The sequence below is a fragment of the Bombyx mandarina genome, chromosome 20 (assembly GCF_030267445.1).
Source record: "Bombyx mandarina strain Sakado chromosome 20, ASM3026744v2".
Taxonomy (NCBI): domain Eukaryota; kingdom Metazoa; phylum Arthropoda; class Insecta; order Lepidoptera; family Bombycidae; genus Bombyx; species Bombyx mandarina.
Genome location: NC_143226.1, coordinates 641116 through 653898, shown reverse-complemented (window position 1 = coordinate 653898; position 12783 = coordinate 641116). Strand labels below are relative to the sequence as shown.

Below are 12783 nucleotides of genomic sequence, written 5' to 3'. Positions count from 1 at the left end.
GGTTTAACGGATAGATAAATATGAAAATGCTCGGAATTAAATAAAAATAACAATTTTGTTTTTTCTTTGATGTGTCCCCCGTCGGACGAATTCCTTTTGTTTGTTTTAAGTTTATTTTATACAAAAGTTTAGGTATTTTATTTATCGATTGAGGCACTACGAAGTGTGCCGGGTCAGCTAGTTTTTAATAAAATTCAATATATAAATAATGGTTATATCTTTTAGGAGGTTAACAATACGAGCGTGAGTATTTGTGAGCTTAACGTTCACAGTTAGTTAAATTGCATTGGTTTTTCACGCTATTTTATACGGACTCAGCGATCCACGATAAAGATAACCAAAGGTTATCTAGTTTTGAATCAAATTATTTTTAATTAAATTTGAAATGCGTAAAATGAAAATGTCACAGTATAGGTACATTGTATTTGGGTTATTAATGAAAAAGAAATTAGGGAATTCTTTTTTAACGATGGGTGAAAGAGCTCACCCATCTGGTGTTAAGTAGCTTTTTTTTATTGCTTTGATGGGTGGACGAGCTCACAGCCCACCTGGTGTTAAGTGGTTACTGGAGCCCATAGACATCTACAGCGTAAATGCGTAACCCACCTTGAGATATAAGTTCTAAGGTCTCAAGTATAGTTACAACGGCTGCCCCTGCAAACCTTCAAACCGAAACGCATTACTGCTTCACGGCAGAAATAGGCAGGGTGGTGGTACCTACCCGCGCGAACTCACAAGAGGTCCTACCACCAGTAAAACCGCTACCGAAGCCCATATGATATAAACTATGAATTCCACCATCTACCTTGAGACATCACTGAATAAGTTTTAAATACGCTTCTTAAGGAAAAGGGTACTGTCCTACGGGATTCGAACACCGACACAGTAGGAACGAATAGCTCGCTTAGCTCGATACGAATACGCCAGGCATCTTATCCGTTAGGCCACGACGTCTTGGAATTCGAATTCAAGAATTTTGTATTTTATATAGTTTCCGTAAGATACCGTTGCCTCTTTCTACGTCAAAACAAACCCAGATGTCATTTCTTTTAACGTCACAATAATGTAAAATGTGACATCTAATGCAGTTTCGGGCTATGGTTTCGGGTTAACGGCCTTAATACGTCAAATGTTTAAGTTTCAAATGTCACTCAAATCTTTATTATAATAAATACTTACTCTATTCTCGTTTTCGCATCCGTTCATGTTGTAGTCTACGTTCTTTTCATTTCCCGTATCGAGTCTGCTGTCGGTTTTAACTGTGTAATTATTAGGGTCTAAGTTCTCAACGGCCTGAACGTCAATATCTGAGGTGCCGCCGTCTCCGGGCTGCCTCAACTCCAATCGTATCGTCTTACTCGATTCTTTATCGATAATCATATTCGCTTGCACGATCTTATCGATGTCGTATTCGGTATCGTCGTAGCTTTTCGTTTTCGCCTTTAGTTCTTCTCGCGGCGGTCCGTCGGACTTCTCGATGCCGGAATCGATTTTCGTCAATTGTTTCCCGTCGAAGCCCTCCAACTGGATCCTCTTTCGTTTGGCGTTGTAGTTCTCGCTGAAAATATCGTCGACGCTTAAACCGTGTTCGTTCATATCGGTCCTGTTCATTTTAGTCATGTTGCCGAGAGGAGCCCGTCTTATCTAATTGGTCGCATTGTGCTGGCGGACTCGAGGTTATCTCGTGGCATTGTCGGTTTAACGCGGCGTAAATCATCGACAGATCATTATCTATTGGCCGAGATGACCGATTTAAGCGTCCGACGTAATTGGATCTCTAATTTCGCTTGTGGCCCGTTCGTAAATCGATTTGTCCGGGCTCCACGTGAGCCGGACGTGTTGTATTGTTACCGCAGAGCGTTGGGCAACTATCGTGAACTTTTACACGATTATCGTACCGCCATTACATTTCGTATGAGAATTCTATTTTCTTAGATCGATGAGTGTAGTTACGTCTCGCTCTCTTGTATGCTTCCGTCACTGTCTGACAACAAATAATGTTATTGTTTACTCGGTCCGTTATTATTGATGGCTGTAAGGAAATTGATGCTCTTCACATTCGATATGTGATTATCTCGGACCGATCATGTACCAAAATGTAATAACTTCATTCGTTTTTTTTGTTTTATTTCGTACGTGTTAATCGGGCAATCATATATACGACGCGAATACACCTAAATTCATAGATCTTTACCGAAATGCCAATACGTACTGTTTTAAATAAAGAACTCGGAATCAGCACTAAAATTGCACATCACTGTTACGTTTCAATTTCGATCGAAACTTCTTGAATAGAAACTACGAATTTAACATAACGCGAACACTGGCTGGCACGTTAGAATCGAAATCGAAAAAAAAAAGATGATTAAAAAAAAAGTTAATTCCGTAATTTAAATTTGGCGCGTGCGGTTAGTTAGTACTGCGGCGACCACGTGAGCGAGCGCGCGTCGCTCGAGGCTATCACATGGAGTGGGTGCTCGCGCGCCTCGCAGCCTCCAGACATGATAAAAGATGGGGAGTTCGCAGTATACGTTAAGTTTACAGATGCCATTTACAAAACAGGTTTTACTGCTGCCATGCTGGTTTCTTTTGTGAAATTAATATCCGTACTGGTAAATTTTATTTTGAGTGCGATATTAATATTCATTTAACCTTCATTACGGATCCTCGCGATCCATTAACGGTGCTTTTAGGTACCTCAAGCACCGGTCACCGTCCTCGCCGAACCCGTCGCTTGTGCCGAAGGGCTCGACGAGTGAATTAACCCATAGACACAAGCCCGCCGAGTTTCTCGACGACGACTGCTCTGCCCTTCAAACCGAAATGCATTACTGCTTCACGGCAGAAATAGGCAGGGTGGTGGTACCTACCCGTGCGGACTCACAAAACGTCCTACCACCAGTAACACTGGACCTGAACCAGGACTGCATGTTTAGCGTTAAAATGTATTTTAACAGTAAAGATGATCCTTGTTTCGTGTCACTCGTTCAAGTGTGACTTGTTGCCTATTAATGATTTTCTTTGTACTTAGTCGCATCTGTTTGCCTTCAGTATACTACACAGAAAGCTCCCAAACGGCTTCGCGGCGCGAATCTATAACATTGTTCTTCTCATATCAGGTTTGATTGTGAGCTTTGATTGTGTGCGTGACGGTAAGTATTCATGGGTTTTCGCGTGTGTGAGTGTCGTATGATCTTCGGTTATTTAAAAGAAGGTTTGATCGCTTAATGATTTTAGCAAACTAACGATTTCATTTCCTTTTTCTTTATTAAATAGATTTAAGGTATATTTTCGTGAGTTTTATGAGCTGTGTTTGACATCAGAAATTCTAGAACGAACGCCGGTTTTAAGTAGAGTACCTACTGATTTAGGAGTTTCCCAAATGAGGCTAAATAACCAATTTTTTTTAAGTCGTGCACTATCTATCTATCATTACCGGCGGTAGGGTATCTTAAGAGTCCGCACGGGTAGGTACCACCCTGTCTATTTCAGCCGTGAAGCAGTAATTTAATGCAGTTTGAAGGGTGGGGCAGCAGTTGTACTGTAAAAACTGAGACCTTAGAACTCGTGTCTCGATATGGGCGACGGTAATAACGTGGTTGATTTCCTCCAATGACTTCTTATGCAATAAAAGTAAAATAGAAACTCTTCTTTTCTCTCCGCCTTATCCCACTAGGTGGGGTCGGCACGGCAGATTTTTCTCATTTTTTCTTACACTATTTTTAATTCAATTTTTTTTATTTTTTTTTTCTATTTAGTTGGATTTTGTATAAAAAGCATATTTTGTTAGTTTTTTTAAACTATTATTTATTTTTCATTTTTTAGTTGAATTTTAATTTTTTCAATACTTTTTTAATATTGAATTGTCATCGGTCCTTAATAAGTATACCAAATTTTGAATTAATCCGACGTTTTGAAGGGGGTCAAAATCGTGTTCAAAGATTCTGTTACATACAAACGACTGCAGCTAATAAAAACGTATTAATTAGTACCCCCGCCCGCGGGATTTGAACACTGTTGCATCGCTAGATACGAATGCACCGGACGTCTTATCCTTTAGGCCAAGATGACTTCAATCATTCATCATCATAGTCTGTTACTCTAGGCAGAGTAGTCGTGGTCATGTGGAATCATTGTTTATCAAAGTCTTGACAGCTGTTCTCTATAATTAACGAACTAAGGCTTGGCGCACGCACCCGTTAAGTGGGGTTTTAGTAAGATCTCTCACTTGACCAGTCCAGCGCTTAGGATAGTAGATACTTTATTGCGCACCAAAACACAATTAACATTGAAAAACAATCAACAGGCAGCCATAATTGTTCAATCAGCGGTCTTATCGCTAATAATGATCTCTGCCAGAGAGCCGTTTTGATCTAGAGAAATTCCGAAAAAGACTTAGCAAGTATCTAAATTTTTTTTATTATAAAGCGAATTTGATAACTATGAATAAGTATAGTAATTCCTTCGGTTGTCGCGAGTCGTAAATATATTTATTAAAATTTATATTATTTTTAAGGCTTAATCTGTTAAAAATTCGAAACATCGGGAATAAAATGATAATAATAAAAATAAACATGCGGATTTAAATCTTATTTAAGTATTATAGTATAAACTATATGAATAAGTAATTAACTGTATGATATTCATGCATATAGACATACGAATTACAAACGAACATTGTTCTGTTTGTTTGTTACTGTTTTTATTGACGTTTAACTGACTTCTAGAAGAGCCACTTCGGACTGTGCTGTAGACGTTTTTTTCAAAGTCGTATGTCGTAAAATCTTTACTCCGAACTAAATCCGGTCTTCCCTTTTGACATCGGTAACTTAGGTAGTTCCACGGGCTTTCGCGAGCTTACTAAGCCCATTGAGTTTCTCGCCGGATCTTCTCAGTGGGTCGCGTTTCCGGTCCGGTGGTAGATTCTGCGAAGCACTGCTCTTGCTAGTACCAGTGTTAGGAACACCTTCAGTTTGAGCTCGTGAGCTCACGTACACACTAGGGTGAAGCTGAAATAGCCTCTCAAGGCTATCAGCAGAGGTAGGAGAAATAAAAGACCTTACGAAAAGTAAAAGGTCAAATTCTCAAGGCGGGCGGTCCGATTGTTCCAAACGATCATTAATATTAGTGTAATGGTTCATTTAATGTTTATAATGTTATTATCTGATTGTTTTGACGGCACATACCTACAAGTACGTAATGTTTTTGTTACATGTCAGCGAATTCAGGCCGCGCGCCGTTGTCATTGTCAGTATTGTTACTGAATAAAAAACAGACATTTTGTTTAAGTTAAACGAGCGCCATCTATTGTGCGCTAGCGGTATTATTATTAGCAGATTTTCGTCACCCTAAGTTACGGGTTTTAGGTGAGCTTCGCGGGGTTATTCTGGTTTCACCGGACTAGTGGTCACGGGACTCGGCATTAGAGGTTTAGCTAATAGCTGCCAAAGCGAGAGCGGTGCCTCACTGAATCTACTACCGGATCGGAATCGCGATCCACCGAGAAGGTATTTATGTGAAGTAGAATGTGTGCAATTCGGAGTTCGCAAATGTCGAATTAGCAGTTTCAATCGTCTCAAGTTGAAATGGTGAGAGCTCGTTTTGAGGGATAGAAGTACTACATCAGAGCTCTAACCTCGCTGGCAGTTACCGCTTTTCTAAAAAAAAAACACGCATCCTGCATCCATTTCAAGGTGGGTGGCGCATTTACGTTGTGGATGTCTATGGGCTCCAGTAACTACTTAACACCAGGTGGGCTGTGAGCTCGTCTACCCATCTAAGCAATAATAAAAAAAAACGACGTGTTCACGAATGATTTCGCAGGCAGCGGTTTGGCTCTGCCCCTGGCATTGCTGAAGTCCATGGGCGACAGTAACCACTCATCATCAGGTAGGCCGTATGCTCGTGTGCCTACAAGGACAATAAAAAAAAACGTCGAATAATGTAAAATAAGCTGTACTGTGACCTCAGACGGGTTTTACCACTCTACTCTACCTAAGCCTGTCGCATTTGTAGCGTGGGAGAAGCCTTGCGTTGCCTTGCCAAACGTTTACCTACGTTTGCCGCTAGGGGCGCTGTTCCAACTGCATAGAACTTTGAGTTAACTTCTACGCTATCGAGAACGTTCAAAACTCGCACTGAGCACACAGGTCAACACGTTTACGTCTCGTAATATAACATTAGTAGTGACACCAGCTAAACCTATGCCAATTCCTATTTAATTATTATTGGAAACTAGTCGCGCACCACCTATGGTACGTTTTTGGTATTATGACAAAAAGCTTCCCTGAAGCGCTAACAGCAACTATACCAAGTCTCATTAAAGTCGGATGAATGGCTTGGGAATTTTCATGAGAAACACAAATACATTTTTTTCTATAAATATTGATTAAAATTATTCGGGATTTACACTATCGCCCGTGTCAGTAGCGATGTCTAGGCCTAAACAATATTACACTCCATCTACCTTACTTAGCTTACACTAAGCTTAGACTTAGCGTTAATTTTAAGACATTTTATGATTGAAAGATTACTGGTGGCCCGGAGGCCTTTCCAGTTTCACTAGGACAGGTGGGCAAGCACAGGTTCAGGCAGGAGGGGTGGAATTTGCTAACAGCTGCCCGAGCGCCTCCGAAGGAGACCTAACAACTTAAGAGCAATTACTTCGCGAAAGAATCTACTACCGGATCGAAATCGCGACACTAATGGCCTCTACCTAGCGACTTCACTATGAGAGGCATACACATTATTATATGGATCGTATTAGCAGCATCCGTTACATATGATAGACCCGGTATAGTTGTATCGATTTCTTAAGTTTTTTCTTTAACCACAAAATCACAAAACACATTATGTTTAATTTTTTCAGATAATTTTTTTCCCGTTGTACATAGGTTTTGTCTTTTTATTAATGCACTCTATTGTGAAGTAGCGGAACCAAAGCTAAAAATATAAAGGTCCAAATAATTCACGGAAAATTGTATAGATGGCGCTTTAAAAGATTTTTAATGATTGAACTTCAAAATGAAATAAACTATGTCACGCTACTACTTTTTGTTCGTAAAAACGATGCGTTTTATTAATTGTGAATATCAAGAATTTTTAGACACTTTTGATTCACTCTGCCACCTATCGTCAAATAGTGAATATAAATGTTGTCAGAAAACTTACCCAGGTGGCGTTGCTTTCATTCGTTTGAAATGTAGGAACACATCGAAATGTCATCTTTTTGGAAAATTTCTGAGCATGTGTTGTCTAATGTATAAAATCAGTCTATTTGTCACAGCTTACCTAGAACAAAACGAAACACAAACTTAGTGATACAATAAACATTTATCATTTGCATATGTGTGTTACTTGTTGATAATGCGATAAGTCCAGTGTTCTTAGTGCGAATTTTTTACAGTTCTCGATAGCGTAAAAGTTAACTCAAATTTGTATGCAGTTGGAACAGCGCCCCTAGCGGCAAACGTAGGCAAACGCACCAACTCCCCATACAAATTCAAGTTAACTTTTACGCTATCGAGAACGTTAAAAAACTCAGACTAAGCACACAAAGGTCATAAATAGCATTACGTGAAGAATAAAATTCACTATTCATCCTCCTAGGTTGAACACCGTGACCTCACCACCCGGTCCGTGCGTAGTAGGAATGGCCGATAGACTCCTAAAGATTAAATAAAGAAAAAGAAGAAAAAAACAATTCACCTGGAAACATTTCTAATTTCTAATTAACAGTTCTAATAATAATTCATTCACGTATACTCTCAAAAAACTCGCCCAGTTTTTACACAATAGAAAGTCATTTGAAACAGGTAATAATAAGATGTTTAGTAATAAAAAAATCTTTGTTTTTAATTGTTTCTTAATTATGAATGAAATTATTAAAACTCGTGGCAAAACTGGTGGTAGGACCTCTTGTAAGTCCGCACAGGTAGGTAGGTACCACCACCCTGCCTATTTCTGTCGTGAAGCAGTAATGCGTTTCGGTTTGAAGGGTAGGGCAGCCGTTGTAACTATACTGAGACCTTAGAACTTGTATCTCAAGGTGGGTGGCGCATTTACGTTGTAGATGTCTATGGGCTCCAGTAACCACTTAAGACTAGGTGGGCTGTGAGCTCGTCCACCCATATAAGCAAAAAAAATATTGAAATCCTTTAAATATTACTACTATAAAATTTACTAGCTACCAAAATTGACTAATCGAATTTTTGTATTAAAATTTGATAACAAATAATTTTATTCAATTGGTTGTATTTTGGTCAACTATGACCATAAAACTGCAGTTCAGAAGGTTTTAAAACTTAAAAAATGTAAACTGTCCAACAAAAATAACCCAGATCCAATCTTCAAAAACATCGTAATGATACCACATCACACAACAATGAAGCATAAATTCATCTTTGGTCAGCGAACAAAAAAAAAACTAAAATCACATGTTATGCTATTTTAACCTTTATTTTCCACATGATACTAGTGAAAGTTCTGTGCTATGTATCGTTCAGTGTGGATTAGTTGCAGTCAGACGAAATTCGGCTTTATTATGAGAACAGTAACTTAGAAAGTGTGTTGTTCGTGACATTTTTGTGTTGAATTCCGAGCATGAGCGCCTCAGGCGTGGCACGGGCCGCGCGCTCGGACGGTCACAACATAAAATCATGTACAGAGTTCTCGGATTTGAATTACTTAGTTTATATTTTTTTCTTGTATGGGCTTACATTATTTGTGCTTAAATTTCAAAAATTTTTACTTGGTTGGAGTGCCACAATATAATTATATTCTAAGCTGCTTTTATTATACAAGCGTGTTTTAATAAAATAAAAACAATATGAAATACGTAGTTATAGTTAGAATAACTAAATATAAATATACAACAATATGATCTACTAGGTTTTTCCCGCAACTTCGTCCGCGTGGAATAGTTACTTTGGGTACAGTGGATTCTGATAATTCTTTTTTCTTTGTTTTTATTCGAAAGTAGAGACTTCCCAAATGGTCCTGTAATCATCAGGATCAGTATCCGATGATGGAATGCCGGAGAAATCGAGAAAAGTCTAAAATTTTTAAAGACTATCTTGAAATGATTTGGGTGTTTCTTGTTATTCTTCTTATTCTGTACCGTCGCGCACCGGCTGGCTTCATTATTACGCGCTTGATCATTATTTTGCTGCGATGTTATTTTAAAAATATGCGACACATTCTAAGGCACTCATTGTAATCACATGATGTAAAGGGAGATTTTCCTTTAAATTAAATATTTTTTTTATTTTTTTTTATTGCGTAGATGGGTGGACGAGCTCACAGCCCACCTGATGTTAAGTGGTTACTGGAGCCCATAGACATCTACAACGTAGACGCGCCACCCACCTTGAGATACAAGTTCTAAAATCTCAGTATAGTTACAACGGCTACCCCACCCTTCAAACCGAAACGCATTACTGCTTCACGGCAGAAATAAGCAGGGCGGTGGTACCTATCCGCGCGGACTCACAAGAGGTCCTACCACCAGTAATTACGCAAATTATAATTTTGCGGGTTTGATTTTTATTACACGATGTTATTCCTTCACCGTGGAAGTCAATCGTGAACATTTGTTGAGTACATATTTCATTAGAAAAATTGGTACCCGCCTGCGGGATTCGAACACCGGTGCATCGCTTCAACACGAACGCACCGGACGTCTTATCCTTTAGGCCACGACGACGACTTTTTGATATTTGTAATGAATAACGGATTTATTTCGATAAGGATTAATATCATCTTTATAAAAACACCTTCACAAATAATGCTTTATTTTAGAATTAATTTGGTTAGTATAAATAGGTCATATATCCAACCTAAAAATATTGACAAATGCTGTCGCGAACTTTTTTTAGAACTTTAAAGAGAAACAATTCTGTCATAGATTATTTTAGTTTACACTTAGTTTAAACTTTAGCCGTTTCCGCAGCACATTCAGCTGAAACTCTCAAAAGGAAAAAAACACCCCGATTTTTTAACATTCTGTATTAGTGCACCGCTCGTATTGGTCTAGCGTGATGTTATATACCCTATATATGTTTTATAGCCTTCCTCAACAAATGGGCTATCTAACACTGTAAGAATTTTTCAAATCGGACCAGTAGTTCCTGAGATTAGCGCGTTCAACCAAACAAACAAACTCTTCAGCTTCATGATATTAGTATAGATTGACAACTTAAACTAATCTAGGTTGAACTATTTCATATTGAAATTGTTATACTTGAGAAAAGCTGAGGTTACTACTTAAATTTTATGTATATTAATATGATAATATAAGGAAAAAGGTTATTTATTAATAAAATATTTTATTGATTGTATTATATACTTTATTCTTAGTTAAAATGTTGTGTATGAACATGATTACTTTCTAATCTAAATTTAGTTAGGAGTTACATACGTTTTCAGTACCGCCACCATATGCGTGAGAGACTGACGCCATAACGCGTTACGTAACGAAGCGGCTTACCCTCCTAATTCCACACAGCAATTCCCATGGTATATAGTCCGTTGTACAAAACATAGAGAGAACCAAAGTTCCTCCGCAGACCCAGATACTCCAAACGCGCCCCGAGAACGGAACTACTGATAATACGAACGACCCTATTCGGTGTAGGCTCAAAATGTTATTTAAAACTCAATTTTGCTGTCATAATTCTAAATTAAATTGGTTTTTTTTTTAAGTCACCCAAATTGAGCCTTCTGTACTGTTCTGTAGTTTGTGTACGACCGGTCTAAGGCATACATGTCTGAAATCTGACTAGGATCGCATGTAATAATGGGGCATACGTTCAAATTACCTGTCAATAGACTACGCGCCTTCTTTATAACGTATCTTTAGGATGTAACTGTACTAAGAGTTGGAGGATAGGAAAAGGAAGACGTTTTAGATTAGAACTAGAGGCCCCGCAGTAGGCGAAATTCGACTATAATTAATTGGAATTGTAAGTTTGTACACTATTATGATTGTATTTTATACTTCTATAATCACAAATTTCGCCAAGACTACACTATAAATAGTATTATCAAAGACAAACAATATTTAATCTATTCTCAATTTGACAACAGACGTCAAGAACAAAAGTTTGACAATAAATAGTATGCATGCGTGTGTGCGTCAAATACATGGTATGTAGTGTGTGTAATGTTTTCTTTATTGATTTAATGTATATTTTATGCATTATTTAAAAAAAATATTATCATTGTGCACTTCTTCTCTACATTCTCTATAAGTGTGGGAAATTTCATACTCCTCCGTCCGCGCAATTTTCGTAAAAAGGGATACAAAGTTTTTGCTTCACGTATTAATATATAGATTATACATTACACTGTGTATTTGTGTGTATACTTACGGGTATATGTATGTTTATGTGTAGGTAGGTATGTATGTAGGTATATATTTCACTGGATTGGTACACCGCGCGTAATTCGTTTACAAATGATTCTTGTCCACCTGATAGTTGTCTGGAAGATGTTGCTCTTAGCGATAAGACCGCCAATTGTTTTTTTATTTTTATTTAATGTATCGCATTGTTTATTTATTTTTGGTGTAAAATAAAGAATACTCTCTGTCTCTCTCTCTCTCTCTCTCTCTCTTGACGTTAGCAAATGAAAACGTATGACAGTTCTTAAGACGGAGGCACCGCTCTTCAAGAAGGCTGGTTGGTAAGTGTGATAGTATCTACGCGCCTCCATCGGCTAGGCTCTGTCGTAGCACGAAGTCAGCCGAGTTCCGATGATACCGCGATCGTGCTGCCATCTCTCGGGAAACGTGCTGCGTTTCGTTTAGCTACCAAACTAATGACCGTCTCCGACATTTAAAAGATAAAGAATAAAAAATTAATAAATCAAGAAAAAAATTCGATTAGTCCCGCGCGGGCTGACGTGCGAGATGGTGAGTGGTAACAATTAGCCTGTCGCAGCGTGACCATCGATAAATCAATACGCGGGCTCACTAATACATACATACGATATACGGCGTGATTTTTAAGTAGACTATCAAATCTTAATCGCCCCACGTACGAGTGTTGCAAGACGAACCAAGAAAAAGTTCCCGAAAAAACATAGAGCGGTGAGAGAGGTAAGAGAGATGATACAAATAAAAATCATGAAATACTTAAGACGTTTTTCAATTGGAGCTAGTCACCATAATTCCCGTCACTATATCAGCTACCATTGTCAAGTTCTAAAGTCTGGATTAAATATTAACATAATTCTCTCACAACATTGCAACTTACTCATATAGATAGAGGAAGAGGTAGACCTAAGAAGCAATGGATGGATTGCATTAAAGACGGTATGTGTATGAGGGGAGTGAGCGAAGAAATGGTATATGATAGAGGAGTATGGAAGGAGAACACATGTTGTGCCGGCCCCAGGTGACAGGGAAAAGGGCAGGAGAATGATGATGATGATAGTGATGATGACGATATAAAGATGATATGTGTAAGAGGGGAGCGAGCGAGGAAATTGTATATGATAGAGGAGTATGGAAGGAGAAAACATGTTGCGCCGACCCCGGGTGACTGGGAGAAGGGCAAGAGAATGATGATTGATGATTACAAATCACTCCTATGTATATGTTGGTATAGCACTGTAGAAATCTCTTGATATCGACGTGTGCAATGCTATTGGGTCTAAGCGACATTTTTGCATCTTTACAGGCGAGCCATTTAAAGTTTTAATTTGAAAAAAATATTATAACAAAAAAAAAACTCTTCAGCTATTTGAATGGAGAATTTTTTATTTTATTTCTTAGATGAGTGG

At 38.3% G+C, this 12783-nt stretch overlaps 1 protein-coding gene across 4 annotated transcripts in view; it reads right to left on the bottom strand.

The window, feature by feature from the left end:
• Nucleotides 1-12783, bottom strand: part of TfAP-2 (transcription factor AP-2) — a 98727-nt gene that overhangs the window by 64195 nt on the left and 21749 nt on the right. The window contains exons 1-2 of one of the 4 annotated variants that reach the window (XM_089735676.1): nucleotides 2213-2631; nucleotides 1180-1984 (exon numbers count right to left, since the gene is read on the bottom strand). In XM_089735676.1, coding sequence (XP_089591802.1) covers nucleotides 1180-1620 — 441 coding nt within the window. In that variant the 5' untranslated portion in view covers nucleotides 1621-1984; nucleotides 2213-2631. Of the gene's footprint in view, nucleotides 1-1179; nucleotides 2632-7170; nucleotides 7291-12783 lie in introns of those variants that run through there. The other 3 variants (XM_028177026.2, XM_089735677.1, XM_089735675.1) reach the window with 3 other exon arrangements.